Raw genomic sequence first — 19,225 nt, 5'->3', positions numbered from 1 at the left:
ACAGTTTATCAAAAAAAATTTTATGTCGATTAAAAGAAAATGTCTTGGAGCACAGTATCAATAGGGATGATAATATTCTTCATGAGATCAAATTCGAAACGGGGACGAAGATCTCCAGTTTTTTCAGGTTCTGAAATTTTTTTTAAATTCTCAAAATAATTTGCAACGAACATGAAAAAACTCGAAACTGCGACGAAGATATTGACGAGTGGGAGAATGAAGTCGAGGATGACAAACTCCCTAAATGTTAATCTTGAGAATCAATAAATTTTTTATCTATTAAAAATTATGTTCTTGATTCCCTTTTGCTGCCATGCTGGTGGGACTGACAGCATGGAGCAGATTTGTAAATCTTTAACGTTAAATCAGTGGGCATTTTTAGCACATTTCTACTCGACCGTTTGTACGACTACGTGTACGTACCACCATACGCTTTCTTCTTCTTCTCTAAAAGCTACTTTTGTTTCTGAACATGAATGTTTCATTGTTTGGATTTTATTTAGGCTATCCCGTGTTCTTAATCCCCTTCTTCTTAGAAGTTTGCCCTGGTTATGGTTTCTTTTATCACTTAACTGCGGTAATTAATGCTTAATTAACTCCAGGATTGTATCGCACTCCAGTTTTATGTTGTGTATTGCGTAAAAGTTCACGTTTTTATGATTATTTTTTGCATTTATTGATTATTTGCTGTTTTCTCGAAATGGGTTCTCTGGAATCGAAATGCTTGGTGAAAAAGTTCCAAACTTTATGGCATTGTTACTTCAACGTTTATTGTATTCACTTGGGGTTTAGATGAAACCATAATGACTGCGGAGAATTTTATTGACTGCTGAAAGTTTTCTTGCTAATTTCTTTTTTAATCTTGTCATTCAGGTTTAATTTAGATTGGGGTTTTATTATTTTCTGTAGTTTTCAACAGTTTCTCAAGTTCTTGCACAACTATTCAGAGTAGTGCATTTTATTTGTTAATATGATCATGAAGCCTTCGTGGGCTTGCCATAGAATTTGGGTAGAAGGTCTATAATGAGTTTTCCTTTGGATTTCAGTTCGATGTTAAGGTTTCTGGGATTTGTTCTAATGCTCTGTATTATTAGAATCCTAAGGTAGCTTTAGTGATGGGATCTATCTTATTTCATATTCAAGAGACTTTGAGTATAGGATTTTTCAAATTTATGGTAGTGTGAGGGCAGCAATGGAATTCTCGAAATGCTAGTTTTAAATTTGCCTCATAAGCATGCACAAGAAAAGCGTTGGCGTTAGTTCGCATAATTAGCTGTCATAGTGACACTTGTCCCTCATTCTTGGGCGGAAGCACTACTAGTACCGAGGAATTTATTTCTGCTTTTGCATCGACTTGGAGACTGGAGATACATAGACATTTTTGTTCATTCGTTTGCTTCAAAGAATGGGGCACTCTGCAGGGCTTTGGGACAACAGAGCACCATTTCATTTGACAAAGGACGTGAATGGATTTGAGCAGGTCGTGCTTTGGAACCCTCGAGGGGCATCGGCACGTGTAAGATTCCATTGTAGATCCGGTTTCTAAGTAGCGTTTTGTGATTATGGAAATTGATGATTTGATATAATCTTTAGTTGTGTTATTTAATTATGAGGATAATTTTTGTAGATGTTGTGTGCTGTTTGATTGGAGCTCTTGTAATTGTATATTTTTTAATCATCCAGGTAAATTTACATGGAGGACAAGTTATCTCATGGAGGAATCATAGAGGTGAAGAATTTCTATTCAACAGTAGCAAGGTGGGGTTTCTGTCCTAATAATCATTAACACATTTGAGAACATTTATCCATTCGTTATTGAGGTTTTACGTGTAGAATCTTCCATTAGTGGCCAGATATTTGCACCAAAGTAAATCTTGGCTAATGGAGTAAAATTTCCTGAATGATGTTCATTTTGTGGATTATGAATTGAATGTTCAATGAAAACAAGGTTAGCTAGTTCAATATTAATACCTAAATATATGTCATATATTCGAGAACTTAGTTGCGAGTTCAACTACATTAATGGAGAAAATCGGATGACATCTCTTGCCATTGCAAACTAACATTTATGTTGTAACTAGAAGTCTAGAAAGCAGAGTCGAAGTGTTGAGTTAAATTTGTTCTGCCATTCTGTGTGTACAACCACTGTAGACTATTTAGGATTGTTTTATTCTTAGTGAAATTCTGGAAACTCCCATTTATTTAATACCACAGATGAGGTCTATTGGAAGTGAATTATTTGAGCAAAGTTGGTTAAAGCCATAGCCAAATGCTTTTATCTTTATGGTACAACATAACTCTACTATTTGTCAGCGACTGGTATGGTTGGAGCCATGTGACGTAGTAAGACTACAATTCATTTACTTTGATATTTCCTATTTATCTTTATTCACTATGTTGCATTAACACGGACATTTCTTTGGAATTTTCAAGTATGAACTGCTCGACATCTCGAAGAGGGACTTTACCTCTTTGGTAAACTATTCTATACGATTAAGACGGCCAAAATAAAAGAGTTATGATACATTTAATCATTCTCAATGAAGTGATCTTGCTATAGATTTTTGCCTTTATGAAATGCAAAACAGAAACCCTCACTTATTCGCTAGTAGATGTATGTTCCCTATTTTTTGTACTTAATATGACAAGACTTGTCATCATAATAATTGGAACATTTAAGGATTGTGTGCATTGCTTGTTTTGGTGGGTGGTTCCTTCTCTGTAGCTATTTGAAACCAATTGTTAAGAAGCAATAATTGCCTCTACTCTTGTGTATTGCTTGCATTTTGGGCTGCTATATGGTTTGAAACATTTGGCTGTGTGCTCTTACCGATGGTTATAACTTCTGGTACAATGACAACATACAGTTCTGCTAATAACATCATAGACAAAACACTATTCTAGTCTCGTGGATTACAATCTGGTGCAAGTAACATTAGGATACTGTTTCGGAGCAAAAATTGCCAATATTATTCTATGAGGCTGTCTACGTGGATCGAAATGTGGCAATTAGGTTTGTGTATAGTTATAATAGTTAAGTTGCACATTTACTGCAACCTACAACTTTCGGTATAATGGTGGATGTTCAGTCCACGAATTACTAATATACTTCATAGTATTGCTGCTTTTTTGTGATTCCTGCTGTTAAATACGGTACTTCTCACTTTCAGCCATTGAAATGGCTGTGCTAATTACCTGCTTACCTAATGAATTATAACTTGAACTGATGAAAAATCTTTGTTTTTGCTTTTGTGCGAGTGATAGTTTCTCCATCTTCTTAAAGATTTGGCTGGTAATAACAAATAGAATTTGTACTCTGTAGCCTTTCATGCTCTTTTTGAAACATAATTTGTTATGACATCACCATTCCTTTTAAATTGGCTCTGTAGGCCAACTTTAAGGTTCCAAAAACGGTGCGAGGAGGAATCTCTGCTTGTTTTCCCCAGGTGCACCATTGGTTAATTTTGTGTGTTTATATAATCCAAGATTTAAGTGCACCCTATTAATGCATCTATCCTGCCACACTGCAGTTTGGGAACTGTGATGCACTTGATCAACATGGATTTGCCCGGAAAAGAATGTGGAAAATTGATGAGAACCCTCCACCTATGCGCTTAAATGATTCTCGTGGTAAATCCTACGTTGACTTGATGCTCAAACCAGCTGAAGAAGATTTGAAGTATTGGCCTCATAGGTAAAATTTTTGGTTTTGCTTTAATCATAAATAACTATGGCATTTTGAATCATTCAATGCTTTATCAGCTTCGAATTCCGTCTTCAAGTTTCTCTGGCGTTGGACGGGAACCTGACGCTGGTATCTCGAATCAGGAACATAAATGGGAAACCTTTCAACTTCTCGTTTGCCTATCATACATATTTATCTGTTTCTGACATAAGGTATACATTTTCATTGTTTTTATCATTCGGCAAATGTTTAAATAATTCTTTCACATCTTTTACTATTGATTAGGCTTCCATTATCTTCATTTTGATTTAAAAAATTCTAAACATGAAATAATTAGTAATCGCTACTTTGTAACGAATCAAGATCGATCTTTATTTTAATCTGTAAGATTTTATGCTTCGTGTGCTTGTATCTTGAATTGTCATTCACAGTGAAGTGAGGATTGAAGGTTTAGAAACACTGGACTACCTTGATAATCTTTGCAAGAGAGAACGCTTTACAGAACAAGGAGACGCCATAACCTTTGAATCTGAGGTAATCTTGTGCACATAGAATCTAAGGTAATGGGTCTAGTTCTCATTAATTATAAGTTGGTATGATATTGAGAGTAGGATAGTTGGGCAATAGCGGTTGCCGAGCAAGTCTTGGATGGCTGTCTATGTGGCACACTAATTGAGAAGTTGTGCTTGGAGCTTTGGACTGTTGTACTGTTCAAAATAATGGAATTTGATTTAAATACAAACAATAGACTCAGTGTGGTCGATTTGATGTGATGGGCCAACGAAGTGCATGTATCTGTTTATATTCTTACATCTGGATGAATATCTGATTTGCTATATCATTTTAATTTAATTTTATTAAACTTATGAATAGCATCTAATGGCCATGTTCTGCACTTTATCTCATCGAATCTTCTCTTGTTCATAGGTGGATCGTGTCTATCTCAGCTCTGCACCCTGTGTTGCTGTTCTTGATCATGAGAAAAAGCGCACATATGTAGTGAGAAAGGAAGGGCTACCAGATGTTGGTAAGAAGCAACTTAGCGTTAGAAGTATGGACTTTATCAAATTTCATGCTGAAAGGATCACAACACGGCCAAAATAGCATGTTTTGGAATTTCAAGTTTCATTCAAAACCATAGCATCTGCCAAAAAAGAATCCATTTTCAGTTTTCTCTTGAATTACCGACATCTAAACTCGTGTCACTAATTATCTATCCTTGGTACAGTTTTGTGGAATCCATGGGACAAAAAATCAAAAGCAATGGCGGATTTTGGCGATTCAGATTACAAACAGATGCTCTGTATTGACGGAGCAGCAATAGAGACGGGCGTTACCCTGAAACCGGGAGAGGAATGGACTGGTCAGGTAGAACTTGCAGCTATACCTTCTAGCTTTTGCACAGATAATATCCATCCCCGTCTGAAAGTCTTCTGATGTTCTTGGGACAAAATTAAACGTACCCATGTTGTGTTACAGACAACTTTCTGGTACAGTCTTTAGATGCAGTAATCAAACCATGAAACCGAATTATTTTATTTTGTTGCATGCTACCATTTTAGTGAGTTCTCGAGTACATTGCAAGAAGATGGTTCTTTAGAAAAAGCTTGTTTTTGTTGATCTACAATTGGTAGAAGATTTAGAGTGATAATTGGCTTGGTTTTTCGGTTATTTGATACTTTGCTGAGGCTTTCTAAGGGCAAAAGAAGGTTATTCCAGCTGACAGGTACCCCCTTCCTGAAAAAAAAATGATCTGTATACAACTTAAAAATAATTATTTAAAGCACAATGCTAAATTTATTTAATATATATTATCGTATTAATTATTTTCATCTATTAAAAACATTATGTTAAATATTTTGCCTTTTCGGGATGGGACTGGATGTCGCCGAAAATTATGTAGTTTAGATTTTATTATTTAATAATTGAATATAAACTTTAATATTTTTTTAATTATTATAAAATAGAATTTTATTTATTAATATTATTTCGATCATTTAAAAATCGTATTTAACTATTTTTATTAATCAAAATATTCCTAATTCCCAACAAATACGTATATATTTTTAGTTTGTTATTCTATATGTACTGATTGAGTTACACATCATATTATAAAATCAATTTGAAATTACAAAACTATCTTAAATACACTTTAGAAATCTTTTCTAAATAAAATACTTGAATAATTTTGTAATTCATCTTGTAATTGAATTTGTACATATAACATTTTCCATATTATTGGGTTTTTGTCAAAAAAATATTGGGTTTTAAGCAATAAATATTAAAAAATTAGCATTTAAATCCAATTAGTGAAACATAAATTGTTAACCGAGGGTACACTACTTCACTTTATGTTTCTCTCTTCTAATCACTACACCATCTTTTCATATTTTTCCTCTCCTGTTTAAACATCATATTTGAAAATGACTTTTTTCAGTTACATACTAGATATAGATTTTATAAGCAAAACTAATGGTTGTGTTTACGAGTTTTATATATAATGTTATCTAATAAATTTTATCTGATGTAGATTTTTGTAAAAAGGTGAAACAAAATAGATAATCTAAAACAATGATTAAAATAAAGAGTATAGAACAATGATTAAAACAAAGAGTATGGAAAATAAATATATTTTTCTACAAAAATTAAGAAAAAGACATATAAGGACACTCTTGTATCCAAAGATAGAGGAAGTTGACAGTTTGAACTACGGTTTTCCAAGCTTCAACTTTGGCAAAATGGATCACTTATAATTTTTTACTTAAAAAACTCATTAAATGCAATCACAGATAGGGTAAAGTTGGACCAAAGCACCATAATTAAGCCATTACAGACCATTTTTGAAGCATTGCTGACTAAAAGAGACTGAACAAACTCAGAATTCACCCCCCTCTTTTACAAAACTATGCATTCGAAATATGTGGTGCCTTTGTTTGATATGCACCCTTTTGTTGGTTGTTAGCTATACACCCCGGCGTAACTCTAATCCCTTGGTGTGTTCCAACAATACCTGCCAAAAGTAATCAATAGAAAATCGCAAGATTTATCGCATGAGTGGCGAGGAAGGGAACAAAACCTTAACAGCCTTACTTCTCGAATGTAACTTGCCACTGCTTTACAGCCTTCAATTGCCAGTTGCATGACATTATCAAAAGTATCGATTGGTAATTTGGAATCCATCTGCATATAAAAACATTACAGCTCTAAGGATTTTGACAATGAGAACCAGAAACAAACCCAAGAATGGAGTATCAAATATCATACAGTCAAATCCAGACTATTAAAAACCACGTGTAAGGTAAATAGGAACCTAGTGCTTTCCACCATTACATGTTACCAAAAGTTCTAGTTAACGATATACTAAAAATAGTTCCAACCGTGCACCAGCTCAAGCATAAGTTTCTATCGTGTCTCTAGTTAGGACACTTGTTGCTTCCCAAATGGTAGAAGTGTGAAAAATTAGAGTCCTACAATAATCCAGAAATGCATGACAATAATTTTCAAAACTGAAGTTTTGTGTACTGGAAAAATGACCTGGAGAAGGGTCACTTTATCTATCTTTGGCAGAATGCCGACAGTAACATCAGGTCCACCGGCACTATCTTCCACATAATTTAAATCTGTATAATTTAAAAACACTTAAATATCATCATGCCCCACATATAATAAGATCATAAATTATATTAACAAACACAATGTGGTACATGAGACTGAAAACTTAAGTTGAAAAGGGGCTAGTCTACTTGCCAAGAAGAGGAGTGCCGTTCAGGTATCCAGAACTACAGGAGGTAACAAGATCACACATTGGGATACCAGCATCAGCAAGTGCCAAGGTTGCAGCATTTATGCACGCTGATCTTGTTCCTGGAGACTACAAGTCAGGCTCATGCAGGTAATTGCTAATGATATCGAAAAACATCTCATCTTACCTCCATCTGCTTGGAGAACTTGAACAAAAATATCTATCTGAAAAAGTAAGGTAGAATTATATTTATTTCTAATAGAAGAGAAAAAGAGACTAAAGAGCCCTTAAGGTAACAGACTAGTCCCATTAGGTAGGAAGAGAACCTGGGAACGAGGCATTAGGTGGGTCAATATGCATGCTTCCATTGTCTGACGAATAACCAAGGATATCTCTGTTGATCGCCTGCGTGTTACATTAAATTTTATTCCAAACGAACATGGATAACTGGCCCTTCATTGTCGCTGAGTCACTGGTGGGATCTCAGATTTAAAGTCCTACAAGCTATGAACCATTTACATTGACACAGTAAACCCCTCAAAACATGCAGTGGGAGGTGGATTTAAAGTTCCACTCCTCTTAATAGAGCCATCTAACAAAAAACAGGTACAATACTAGGAAGAAATTATGAAATTGTGTTTGCAGTTGAGAAAAATTAAATTGACTCAGTTCATCATGTCTCCACAAACAATTGACTCAGTTCATGTCTTCACGAACAATTCAAATCAGTTTCAAGAGAAATCCATTCACGAATCTTAGCATTATAGGACAAAGGATTGCATAAATATGCCAATAGTTATAGATGGATATAACAATCAGCAATCTGCTCCCCACATATTCAACCATGGGAAAACTTGATAATCCAAAGTTCATGGTAACTATACCATCCCAAGAAATTAGTTAGAAGAGCTGCTTACCTATCACCCTTTGGTTTTCTCATCCTATCTCCAGTACTGAAATTAGCCATGCTATACTCGCATCGTACCTGGAAATTGCATGACATAAAAATAAGATCAATGGGCCAGAAAGAGAACTTGTAAATACAAATAGCGTATGCAAAGGTAAATTACCAATGCCTTATCATTGATCTGTTGGCTCCTATTTTGGACCTGAAAAATGATTGGCAGATAATTTCATGTTTACATAAAATAAAAAAAACATAATATTGTAAAACCCCACATTTGCAACTACATCGAAATAAAAAAGTAGCTGCATTATACAAAATAGTCTCTTTTTCTCCTGGTTTTCCACTTTTCCTGTTGCACGAATGGAGGGACAGAAACAAGAAAATCCATCAAGCTGGGCTCAACGGACGATGAGAGTATGTTGAGATGTTTACTTTTGCTACGAAAATTAACAAAGACTCTGCAAGAAATTACAGCAAAACGGGCTTGTACTTTTTTGAGTTTAACAAAAAATGCACTTAATCTCTGTGCATCATCTACAAAAGAAATTTATAATCCACAATGCATATCCCTAAAAACTAATGATCCAAAGTCAAGGATTAATAATCATAGCTCTCAAAAAATAATTATGAAAAAAAATTTCAAGAGCCTGCCAGTGCAAAACAGTTGTTAATCAAATCAATAAGAACATAAATATTCAATATAAAGATAAAAGAATGCACCTCTCTAGGACCATAAACCGCAGCTAGGACTCTGGTATTGCCCATCTCGAAAGAAGCGGAACTGCAAAGCAAAAGATTCTTAATATTAAACTAAACCCACTTGAATTCAGCCCCAAATGAGTTGAATTAATCTCATCCACGCGACAAATTTACTTATGCTTCAGTCAGAGTCAAAAACACACACTTGACTACGTTTACGTGTGCAAGGTAACTAAAGGTCTGAAATATTACCCATCAGCTTTTGAAACTACGCCAATTTCTGCACGAAGCTGCCTCATCTGAGGTTGCGAAGAAGATAGATTCAGTCATGAACCAACGAAGTTAATCTTTCGTGAATAACAAAAAATAATATTGAAAAGGTGAGAAACCTCCATGGGGCGGCGACCATCTAAGCGGAGGCCTTCAGGGTTTACGTACTCCATGTTGACTCGGAGTTGGGACTGAACGGCCGAGTGCTTGCTGGTGGTGGTGATTAATTTTGCTGGGCCTCAACTGAACTGAGATTTTGACCCAATATAAATGGACCTGGATTAGTTGACGGCCCAAATCACATTAAATAATTTAATTATTATATATATAGAGAAAAAAAACATTTTCCGTAATCATAATTTAGAAAAAGTTTTGATAAATGCGATACATGTTTATTTTTTTTAAGAATAAAATATAAAACAGGAAAATATCGTAAGTAATCTCTAACTCAAAAATCTATTTTGGTGTATGCATCGAATTTAGGTGAGTGAGATGATATCTATAGGATTACTACTCAAAAGTCAAAAATACATTTAATGGTGAATATTTATCAAAAATTTTTAATTTATATTGAACGGTAAGGCTACCAACATATGTATGCGATCAATCAATATGATCCCTGCAATCCAAGCACACGTCGACTAACTATATCACTCACATTTAGGGGTGAGTAAGATTTCGGTTAAATCGAATTAACCAACCGAATCGATCCAATTCGAAAATTCGGTTGGGTTATTTCGATAATTCTGTTTTTCAATTTAAAAAAATCGGTTATATCGGTTACGGTTTTCAAAATTTTGAAATCGATTAACCGAATTAACCGATATAATAAATACTATTATTTAATAATTTTTTATTTTTATTTTATCAATTTTTATTTATGTTTTAATTTTAAATCAACCCTAATTCTAATTCTAATCAACCCTTAATTTTAAAATCAACCATATCAATTTATATATATTTTTTAATTTTTAATTTTTATGTTTTTAATCCATATATAATTAAAGTTAAATCATAATTTTTTTTTAAAAAAAAAAAACTAATCGGTTAATTTGGTTAACCGATTTTAATTCGGTTCTGTTTTCATCGGTTATGAAAATTAATTTGGTCGGTTCGGTTATGACTAAATGTTTCGGTTCGGTTCGATTATAGCTAATTCGGTTCGGTCGGTAACCGAACCGATCGGATACTCACCCCTACTTACATTACATGACATGTTCATCCCTTTTTCCATCACTACATTGACATATCATGTTCATCTATTCCCTTAATTGAATTCTAGGGCGACTTTAGAGGTTGTAAACGAAGAACTACGTAAAACAATTTGCCAAAATCCGGGAAATTACATATATAATGCCATATCTCCGACAAGATAATTGTATAAAAAAATCAAATAAATCGTCATATCCGAAACACATTGTTCAAATTACGTACGAGTCTTCCAATATTGGAAAGCAGGCATGATTATATTAAATAAGTCATTTTGTTCATAGTTAGAGTTTCTAAAACAAGATTACATCCAGATGCTAATATATTAGATAGAGGATAGAGCTTAATAAAATGGGAGGATCCGCGTAGTTAACTTCATTTAATTTAATACAATAAAGGCTTCTTGTTGCATTTTACATACACTTGGAAGATCTCTTAAGCCATGTCCATGTTGTATATGGTTTATATAATTATATTCATGTTAGATGTGATCCTGACTTCGATAGAAGATCAAAATAATGAAGAGAAATTTATGGTATTTCTTAATATTTGATTTTAACTAGTTTGAAATTTGAAAAGACGTCATCTTAATGTCAGATTAAATATTAACTAATGAAATTGTGCCAAAATAATGGAGGTGGCAGATAACAATCTAACATTTATGAAATACAACATTTATGAAGGTTGATGATAGTTGGCTGACCATCGATGAGAAAATTCAATGGAATGATGCAATATCGGCTCTTTAAAATCATTTCATTATCGAGTGTTTATTTTATCTTACAACATTGGAGTGATTAGTTCTACAATATTTGTAAGGTGTTTTGTTATTCTGTATTAAGAAAATGTGTGTTCTCTTTGGAAATAGTAGAATTCTTTTCATCTTGTCCGTGGTTTTAACTTTAATAATTTTTCGAGGGTTTTTCACGTAAATCTCTGTATCCAATTTATTCTTTATTTTTGTATTATTATTTCAACCTGAGACCAACATATATGTTAAAACTTTTTGTTGAGGGAAAATTGTGTTGTAAGAAACGAGATATTTCAACATTTTATTTATGAAATGTATATATGATGTTTAAGGGAAAAAAAAAAGATGCTATACTATTCCCACTTGGTGATAGTGAAGAATAAACAACTTTGTCTTCTCCCATTCGTCGCATCTGCTCTAACTGTACCCCAAGGGCAGTGGTGCCTCCCGTAATTTAATTGAAATGCAGCACCAATTCTCAGGCACTTTATTCTCTGTTCCCCCAATCGGCCGTCATTCAACGAACAAGTGGCTGCATATCCTCCGTCAATTCCATCTATATAGGCAGCCACCTGCTGCTTTCATACCCCTGTATCACACTCACTTGCTACTTCTCTCAGATCTTTATTTCTCCATTCTACCTATGGGCTATGCATACAACATTACGTATCTAAAATTTGCACTTGTGGCTGCCTCTAGTTCGCTTGGTGCAGGTCGGGAACGTGCTTTGAATGTGGCGTTGAATTGAACAATTCGTACGCTTGAACCGTATACTGTGTGAATATGATGTTTATGTGTGAAATTGGCGTACAATTGCGAAGATCATGTTCCCGCCTTGCATCAACTGAATCGGAGACCGCTGTGAATTTGAAAGAATACAGTTCGTTCCACTGTGTTCTGACGGATCTTACGTGGTATCACCGCAGGTGTGAATTTGCAATTGATTTTACTCTTATTTCATGGAATATATAACTAGATCCGGTCGAATTTTTTGCTACTTGATTGTATTGTTGGATCTTGTTTTACCTCTTCAGAACAAAATACGTTTAATCAGGGACAGGTGCAACAGTGCAAGTGTCAGGGGAAAGAAAATGGGGTTGAGGATGGAGAATCAAAGCGTTATCACTTTCAATTTCCGTATTGGGGGGTTTTTTTTTTCATGGTTAGATTTTTGATTGGTTGTAAAATAGCGATTAGAAGTTTTTGCAGGTTAATTGTGAGCACTTGCATTTTATGTTAGATCACGTACTTTTGTTTTTGATGATTTGATTGATAACTTGTTGACTTTTTCTTCCATGGTTCTGGACTTGCTCAAGCTATGTTTTTCTTGCTGCTTTTTTTTTTTTTAAAAAAAATACTTTGTTTTTGGCTTGTTACACTACATTAGGGGTAAGATAGGGTCGACCTGTCCTGTAACCCTCTACTCAATTCTGGTTCGAATAAAAATTGATAAATTTTTTCTCTGATATGATTCACAATAATATCGAGACCCGAATATTCTGGATCCCGTCCGGTGAGGATAGGATATCCCGAAAGCGAAAGTTCAGGACCTCGACAATGTATTTCTTTCACGCGTCTAATTTATTCTGAATGACAGAAAATGATGATAAATTTGTTAATAATATTATAATATTTTAAAAAAACTATAAAAAAAATATTTAAAAAATGGAATCAGATCTTTTCTTGATCTATTTCTCGACATTAATCGAGATTTCTCGACATTAATCGAGACGATAAAATCCTGACAAATTGAGTTGAAAAAAATGCGGGTCGAGATTTTTCGGAACAGAAATGAGGTGAGATTTGAATTGGATCAACATTTTCAATTTTTCTGCCAACCTACTTCACAATGTATAAATTATCTTCCGAGTTACAACTAATAACTATACATCAACATCTCATGATAACTATCCACGTGCGCTCTCTAGTCTTCATTTCCACTTACCTTTGATCAAAGCACAACACCGTTGATAAAGAACAAATCCATATGATTTTTTTTTTTCAAACGTTAATGCTAACAGATTTTAATCTTGTAGTATATAGTTTTTTGTATTTTTCAAAATACCATTGATCCTATTATCGTACAAAACATTAATTAGATTTATTTGTATTTAACATACAAGACTATTTGTCTCTATATTTGTGCATTGCGTTCAAAATTGGATTAACCGGATGTGTCAGACTATCACTAAGGCCATCTCCAATGCTTCATTTCTCATCCTAAAGTGGACGTTAAATTTCACACTATTTTAACGCTCCCTTTTTTGTTGCACCAAATTTGGCGCATGGATTTCAATAATTTTTTTATTTTTTTAATAAAATTATTTGTTTTTAATAATTATTAATAATGTATAAATAATAATATAATACTTATTTTATTAATTTAATAATTATATATTTAAACATAAAAACTAATTATATTTATTCATTAATTTTACAAGTAAATGTTTAATTATTGAAATTTTTAATATTTATTTATTTATGTTAATTATAGTCATTCAAGTGTTTGAAATCGTTTTTTTTATATCCTAATTTAGGGCGTGTGGAAAACTCGAACTTGAGTCAAAACATGAGTAATTCTGGTGAGACCATTGGGCCAAGCCCTCGATCTCGAAGTCGTATTCTTATTATATTTCAAATTGTATCTGTATTACGTTTGAATTTGTAATCATATTTTTCAATTTAAACAATTTTAATATATTAATTCATAATAAATATATAATTAATTTATATTATATAATTAAATTATAAACATAAATATTATTATTTAAATTTATTATAATATTGATTATATAATATAAACATTATTCATAATTTAAAATATATTAAATAAAATATAATAATTAATATTTATAAAATAAAAAATATATTTCAAGAATATTATTTTTGATAGTAAAATTTGAAATAAATGAATTGGATATGAATGTTGTATTTAATTCAGAAATCACACTATTTTAATATAAAATTTGCATCAAAATAAATAAAATGACCTAATATGGGTGAATCATGTGAAATTCATCAGGTATATATTATAACATTTCATCAGATGTAGCATAACATTCGCCGTGCTAAATAGCTAGCTCTAAGTATACATCAAACATATATGTTGATTTACTTATATGTCAACCATTTTCAAATCCAAACAAACGTAATTTGATAAATTATTCCACTACACTTGCATGTACACAATTTGGAATATTAAAAATCTAATTTCATAAAGCGTGAGGTCTATTCCACCACGTACAAAAGCACAAAGAACCGAGACATGAAATTCACATGGATTGTGTTGTTGTTCAATTGTTGTTTGTCAAAAACTCAACAAACACAAAAACTCTTAAAAAACTTGTATCACATTGAACCAGCACATATTCATCTGTCTTTACTTGGCAGAACTTGATGTTTCTTGCTTCTTCTGATCAGTCTTGCGCAACCAATCCTGCATAATCATTTCATAAAACTAGAAACAGATCAATAAAAGGCCACAAATGAATTCAATAATCAGACAGCTTAATGGATGGACCCCTAAAAGGATATCAATGAGTGACATTAGATTTGAAGTTACCAGGGAGATACATGCTGGATACATAAAATTCCTTGACATTAAAAGCTTAAGATAACTGATTCGTCATTGTTAGAAAAAAACCAGTAATATTAAAATAGCACCAAAATGTTGTGCTTGAGTTGATGGATTTTGACGTGATTGAATGAAAAAAATTGAAGTGAATTTCAAATTTCCATAGTAATTATGGTGGATGTCCATTAAATCCTTCTCAAATCGAATCTTTCTCCAAATCAAATAAATCAATCCATGCGCAAACCTATGATTAAACTGCAACAGAATTTAAGGTTCTTCATCAAACCAGACATGTGCCACATAAATTTTAGATAGGACCAATTCATTTTCTATTCCTGCCAAGAAATATCAAGGGAGTGACGGGTAGGCAAACCCAAAGCTACATATAAGTAACTGAAACACATATATAGAGAGGAGGATCGACGCTGTTCTCTGGGTGATACATGTATCATCCAAACAAGGAAGTGATTAATCGAAACATTTCTTAGATTTTCCATGAAGCTGAAGTTGATCCTTTGATCATACGTTGGCAAAATGAATCAAATATGTTCTCTACACACTATGAGTCAATCAATAAAGAACAGAAAAACGTATCCAAGATTAATTACGATTTCGGGATAAAAACCTAAACCACATCCTTTCGAGAAATTCCGATTCTATCCTTCAGATCCGGTAGGGATTTGTGTAGAACAGAAAATTTTAAAGCTTCAGACGCAATTTCTTCGTGGAAACTCAAGGAAAACATCACGATTCAGCAATTAAAAACAAAGAAAAATGGAGGGAAAAAACTCACTAAAATTAACAAAAAATGGATTCTAAATCTTACGTTTTCGATGAAGAGGAGATCAGCGACGACAACGGTCCCGACGATTCCGGCGATAATGGAAGTCGGGCCAGTGAGCAGACTCCATTTTCTGTAAATCATTTTCACGACTCCGTCTCAACAGCGTTCGTTAGCAGTCTAGCACGTAAATGCGATTGGGGCTTTTCTGTGATTGTTATTGGGCCATTTGGTTGGGCTATTTTTATTTGGGCCATATACAGAGAGGTTCACCAGGTCGAGCTTATCGGGCTAAATATCATGTCTCCCTAACTATATTATGATCGCTAGCATACAAGTGCTTTTTACGGTTATGTCGATCCTATTTTTGTGGGCACTGTTATGAATCATTCAATTTTTGCCATGTGTTAATCGTTTTTTTAAAAAAATTTGACCAACTTGTTCGAATCCAAAATATGATTGAAATATTTGTCACATGTCATCCATCGACTAGTTCAAAGCAGTGTTATTACAGCCAACATCGACCGAACTTTTTTTACGGGTTAGATATTTATGAAAGCTAGCATACAAGTGCATCGTTCCAATTGCGTCGGCCTCCAAATTTCAATTTTAATAGCCACAGGCCACATGCATTAATTGTTAACGTCCTTCGAACGCGACACAAACTCTTAAAAAAAGAGTGGCAGACGTAGTACTGACATATGCATTGACGTCGTCAAAGAAGTATAAAAAACGAAATCCAAACAAGGAACAAGAGTATATCCAAATCCACAAATAATAGATGTTCACGTCCAATCCAACAAAAAAAAAAAAAAAGAAAAACGACTATATAATAGAGTTTTCTCCACCTGTTGAAGTACTCCGTTTCCAATAATTTCTCGATCTTGCTGCAGAGGGTACCTCCATTGTCGTCCATGGCGGACACAAAAAAGACCCACATAGCCATTCTTCCGACCCCAGGCATGGGCCATCTTATTCCTTTAGTCGAATTCTCCAAGACCCTCTTCCGCCAACACGGTATCCTGTCCACTTTCTTCGTCCCCACAGATGGCCCTCTCTCTAAAGCTCAGAAATCCTTTCTTTCCGATCTTCCTGCATCCATAGAATACGTTCTTCTGCCGCCTGTATGTTTCGACGATTTGGGACCGGACACCTGGATTGAAACGGTTATTTCACTCACCATCACACGCTCCCTCCCGTCACTTCACGACGCCGTTAAAGCCTCGCATGATAGTAAGAAATTCTCCGCTTTTGTGGTTGATCTTTTCGGTACAGATGGATTTGATGTAGCGGCGGAACTCGGCATCCCGCCTTATATGTTCTTTCCCTCCACCGCCATGCTTTTGTCGCTTATATTGCACTTGCCCAAGCTCGATGAATCGGTGTCGTGTGAGTACTGGGAAATGTCTGAGAAGTTGCAGATCCCAGGATGCGTACCCATTCATGGAAGTGAACTGGTGGCCCCACTCCAGGACAGGAAAAACGAAGCTTACAGATGGATTCTGCATCACTCGAAAAGGTATTCGATGGCGGAGGGTTTAATGGTTAACACGTTCAACGAACTGGAGCCTGTTACGATCAAAACCCTGCAAGAAAATGGAAGTGGATCAAAACCTTCCATCCATCCCATCGGACCTTTGGTTCAAATGGGTTCAAACTCAAAATCCGAGGATCCAGATTCATCAAAATGCTTGAAATGGTTGGATCAGCAGCCAAACAATTCAGTGCTGTTTATCTCATTAGGTAGTGGGGGAAAGCTTTCACACGACCAGTTAATCGAAATGGCACTAGGACTGGAGTTGAGTGAGCAAAAATTTTTGTGGGTGATCAGATGCCCGAACGACACGGCTGCTAATGCCGCGTATTTCAAGATTCAGGACACAAGTGACCCTTTGGCTTATCTGCCACAAGGGTTCGTGGAAAGGACCAAGAATCAAGGCTTGGTGATGCCATTATGGGCTCCACAAGCTCAAATCTTGGCACACAGTTCGATCTGCGGGTTTCTGTCGCACTGCGGATGGAACTCGACTCTGGAGAGTGTCGTAAGCGGGGTGCCCCTGATCGCGTGGCCGCTGTACGCAGAGCAGAGGATGAATGCGGTGTTGCTAAACGAGGATGTCAAGGTGGCGTTGCGGCCTGAAGTTGGAGAGAATGAACTCGTGGGGCGATTCGATATAAAGAACGTGGTCAAGAATCTGGTGGAGGGAGAGGAGGGCAAAGGGATCCGAAATCGGATGAGGGATCTCAAAGATGCCGCGGCTAAAGTGCTCAGCCAAGATGGTTCTTCCACAAAGTCACTCGCTCAAGTGGTTAACAAATGGAAGAGTCATGCATCCTCTTGATCATCATGTTGGATGGTGTGAGTCCCAATGCGTTTCTCGAGCAGATTTATGTGTAAATTTGTGCGTGGAAGATTTCTTGGCATTTTAGGGATATTCTTGTGTAGCTGGTTTTGATAGAAGAATTGTTGGCAATAGTTCGTTCTAATCCTGGATATGGATTCCTTCGTCTTGTTTATAATTTTGTTTTCCTATTTCTGTTGTTTATTCATTTATTGATCAGTGTAATTTTTTTTAAAATGTGAGTAATGTGGAATTGAATTGAATTTAGTTGATTAATTAAATTTGAAATAAAATCAGAATTATAATTTTCATCGTTTCAATTCTCGATAAATATAAACAAAAGAAAGATATTAAAAATGAGATTGTGATTTTTTATTTAATAATTTAATCAATGTGACATAGATAAATATATGATTCGATTGATATAAAATTTATAATCAATATATAACATTATAGCTAAATATTTGATTAGATTGAATTATTGAATATCATAGACATGGACTCATCCAAAACAAACATAACCAAGTGTTGATTTTTTTTAAAAGTAAAAATTCAGAATGACTATATTGAAAATGATTTGCAATTTATTTATTATCATCAAATGCATTTCACAATATATTATCTTTATTTTTTGTTTAAAAATGAATATACACCAAATTACAAAAATAAAAATAAAAAAATTCATGACCTCTAGAAGAAGAAAAAACAATTTAGACAATATTCAAATAAAACCCAACAAGTATTAAATAATTAAAAATAAAAACATCCATTTAAACACATATATTTTCTTTATATACAAATATATTATCCAACGATAACGAAGCAAGGAATCTCAAATCCTATATTCCCATTTAACATCTTCACCGGTCACCAGTACCCACCAAAATAAAGTAAAGAATATATATTGGAAATTAAAGGGAAGTAGTAGTTGGTTGTACGAATTTAACATTTTCAATTAAAATTTAATTTCGTGTTTGTTTATTTCACACATCAAACTTTTGGAAATTAAGTGTGAGTATTGAGAAAATTTAGTAGGGGGTTGTGCATACATATACTTGTTTTTATCTTCTTGATAAAAAAAAACATTTAGACATTCAACAGGTGATTTCAAATTTGATAGGAAAGATCGGAATATCATTATAAAAAGAGTAGGTCTCTTGTGAGACGGTCTCATGAAACTTTATCTGTGAGACGAGTCAACTCTATCGATATTCACAATAAAAAGTAATACTCTTAGCATAAAAAATTAATACTTTTTCATGGAT

At 34.1% G+C, this 19,225-nt stretch overlaps 3 protein-coding genes and 1 long non-coding RNA gene across 4 annotated transcripts; 2 read left to right on the top strand and 2 right to left on the bottom strand.

Annotated features, from left to right (window-relative positions):
- The first annotated feature begins 143 nt into the window (after nucleotides 1–143).
- On the top strand, nucleotides 144–5,272 carry LOC140962404 (putative glucose-6-phosphate 1-epimerase). The gene is made up of 9 exons (XM_073421274.1): nucleotides 144–415; nucleotides 1,422–1,516; nucleotides 1,684–1,758; nucleotides 3,390–3,446; nucleotides 3,531–3,694; nucleotides 3,763–3,897; nucleotides 4,117–4,219; nucleotides 4,613–4,712; nucleotides 4,914–5,272. The coding sequence occupies exons 1-9, from the start codon at nucleotides 289–291 to the stop codon at nucleotides 5,120–5,122; spliced, it is 1,065 nt and encodes a 354-aa protein (XP_073277375.1). The 5' UTR covers nucleotides 144–288; the 3' UTR covers nucleotides 5,123–5,272.
- A 1,014-nt stretch (nucleotides 5,273–6,286) lies between these two features.
- Nucleotides 6,287–9,541, bottom strand: LOC140962335 (exosome complex component RRP41 homolog). The gene is made up of 11 exons (XM_073421203.1): nucleotides 9,423–9,541; nucleotides 9,286–9,332; nucleotides 9,055–9,115; nucleotides 8,498–8,536; nucleotides 8,345–8,412; nucleotides 7,754–7,832; nucleotides 7,615–7,651; nucleotides 7,433–7,549; nucleotides 7,220–7,305; nucleotides 6,776–6,865; nucleotides 6,287–6,695 (listed from the first exon to the last, which is right to left on the bottom strand). The coding sequence occupies exons 1-11, from the start codon at nucleotides 9,474–9,476 to the stop codon at nucleotides 6,648–6,650; spliced, it is 726 nt and encodes a 241-aa protein (XP_073277304.1). The 5' UTR covers nucleotides 9,477–9,541; the 3' UTR covers nucleotides 6,287–6,647.
- A 4,911-nt stretch (nucleotides 9,542–14,452) lies between these two features.
- On the bottom strand, nucleotides 14,453–15,959 carry LOC140963325 (uncharacterized). The gene is made up of 2 exons (XR_012172676.1): nucleotides 15,664–15,959; nucleotides 14,453–14,699 (listed from the first exon to the last, which is right to left on the bottom strand). It is a non-coding gene; the product is annotated as an uncharacterized lncRNA (long non-coding RNA).
- Nucleotides 15,960–16,309: 350 nt separating this feature from the next.
- Nucleotides 16,310–18,047, top strand: LOC140962376 (hydroquinone glucosyltransferase-like). Its single transcript, XM_073421244.1, has one exon. The coding sequence runs from the start codon at nucleotides 16,533–16,535 to the stop codon at nucleotides 17,958–17,960; it is 1,428 nt and encodes a 475-aa protein (XP_073277345.1). The 5' UTR covers nucleotides 16,310–16,532; the 3' UTR covers nucleotides 17,961–18,047.
- Nucleotides 18,048–19,225: the final 1,178 nt, after the last annotated feature.

This window comes from Primulina huaijiensis, chromosome 17, assembly GCF_012295235.1.
Source record: "Primulina huaijiensis isolate GDHJ02 chromosome 17, ASM1229523v2, whole genome shotgun sequence".
Lineage (NCBI taxonomy): Eukaryota > Viridiplantae > Streptophyta > Magnoliopsida > Lamiales > Gesneriaceae > Primulina > Primulina huaijiensis.
Note: the sequence above shows the minus strand (reverse complement) of the source record. Positions and strands in the feature narration are given on the sequence as shown.